Genomic DNA, 1,097 nt, shown 5'->3' with positions numbered 1-1,097 from the left:
CTCACCTGCAGGTGACCTGTTTGGTCCAGCCGCCGCCGCTGCCGCCTCCCCCTCCCCCCGCCCCCGGGGACGGGGAGGTGACTGTGGGGATAGGGGTGGGGGAGGCCGCTGCCACCGCCGCCGCTGCCGCTCCTGCTCCTGATGGTGTGGCTGTTGTTCCGGGAGCTGCAGCCTCCGCCATTACTGTTTACCCCACACAGCAATGGCACCGGAACTTCCGGATCACATAGTTCCGGTCCGGCTGCGAGAAGGAGAAGGCGGCGAGGCCAGGGGAGGGGAGGGGAAGGAGACCGAAGCGCCCGCTTGCTCCCCTCGGCCCCGCGAAGCGTCTCCGAGCGCTCTCGCCGCTCGAACTGCGGGCCAGACCAGGAGCGCCCGCGGCCCGCCCCCAGCGCCCTCTGATTGGTGGACGGGACCGCCCCGCCTGGGAGGGGCGGGGCGAGGGCGGCCTCCGCCAGGTGGGCCCCACCCCCTGCTGCCCCCAGGCGGCACATCCAGGGAACCAAAGTCCGAATTCAAGAGCGCTGACCCGGACGAGTACTTCGTAGCAGAGGGTGGTGCAGTGGAGAGGCGCAGCGGGGAGCGGGAATTTGGGCCCTGGCTTTGAATCCAAACTTTCCCATTTACTGGCTCTACCTACCAATTACAGCTATATGAACTTGGGCTGGATACCCATTCTTTGAGCCTCAGTTTCCCCATCTGTCAAAAGGGGATGACAGTAGACTCTACCTCGTAGGCATGCTGTGAGGACTATATGATAAGCGTGGCAATCACTGAGCTTAGTAGTTAGTGCCGGGAGCATAGCGAACACTTAGGAAATGTTCTGTTAATTCCTCCAGAAGTGTGAGTGCTAAGCTGAGCCCAAGAGACTAGCATGGTGGCACAGCAAAGGCTCCAGTCACTTACTTCCCTTATCTCCTGACTTTTCCCACTCCTAGCTACTGTCTTTAAGCATGTTACCCTACCTTTTAGTGCTCCTGATTCCTTCATCTCTAAAAATAAGTTTAAAAAATAAATAACCATTTAAAAATAACAATACCTACCCCAGAGGTGGTTGAGGAAATTGAGAGTCCATGTAAAACCCTGTCATTGCTTCA

The 1,097-nt window shown here is 58.3% G+C and overlaps 1 protein-coding gene across 1 annotated transcript in view; it reads right to left on the bottom strand.

The window, feature by feature from the left end:
* MKRN1 (makorin ring finger protein 1) overlaps positions 1–360 on the bottom strand; it is an 18,805-nt gene extending 18,445 nt beyond the window's left edge. The window contains exon 1 of the mRNA XM_011359483.2: positions 6–360. Coding sequence (XP_011357785.1) covers positions 6–181 — 176 coding nt within the window. The 5' untranslated portion in view covers positions 182–360. The remainder of the gene's footprint in view (positions 1–5) is intronic.
* Positions 361–1,097: the final 737 nt, after the last annotated feature.

The sequence above is a fragment of the Pteropus vampyrus genome, unplaced genomic scaffold (assembly GCF_000151845.1).
Source record: "Pteropus vampyrus isolate Shadow unplaced genomic scaffold, Pvam_2.0 Scaffold48, whole genome shotgun sequence".
Taxonomy (NCBI): domain Eukaryota; kingdom Metazoa; phylum Chordata; class Mammalia; order Chiroptera; family Pteropodidae; genus Pteropus; species Pteropus vampyrus.
Note: the sequence above shows the minus strand (reverse complement) of the source record. Positions and strands in the feature narration are given on the sequence as shown.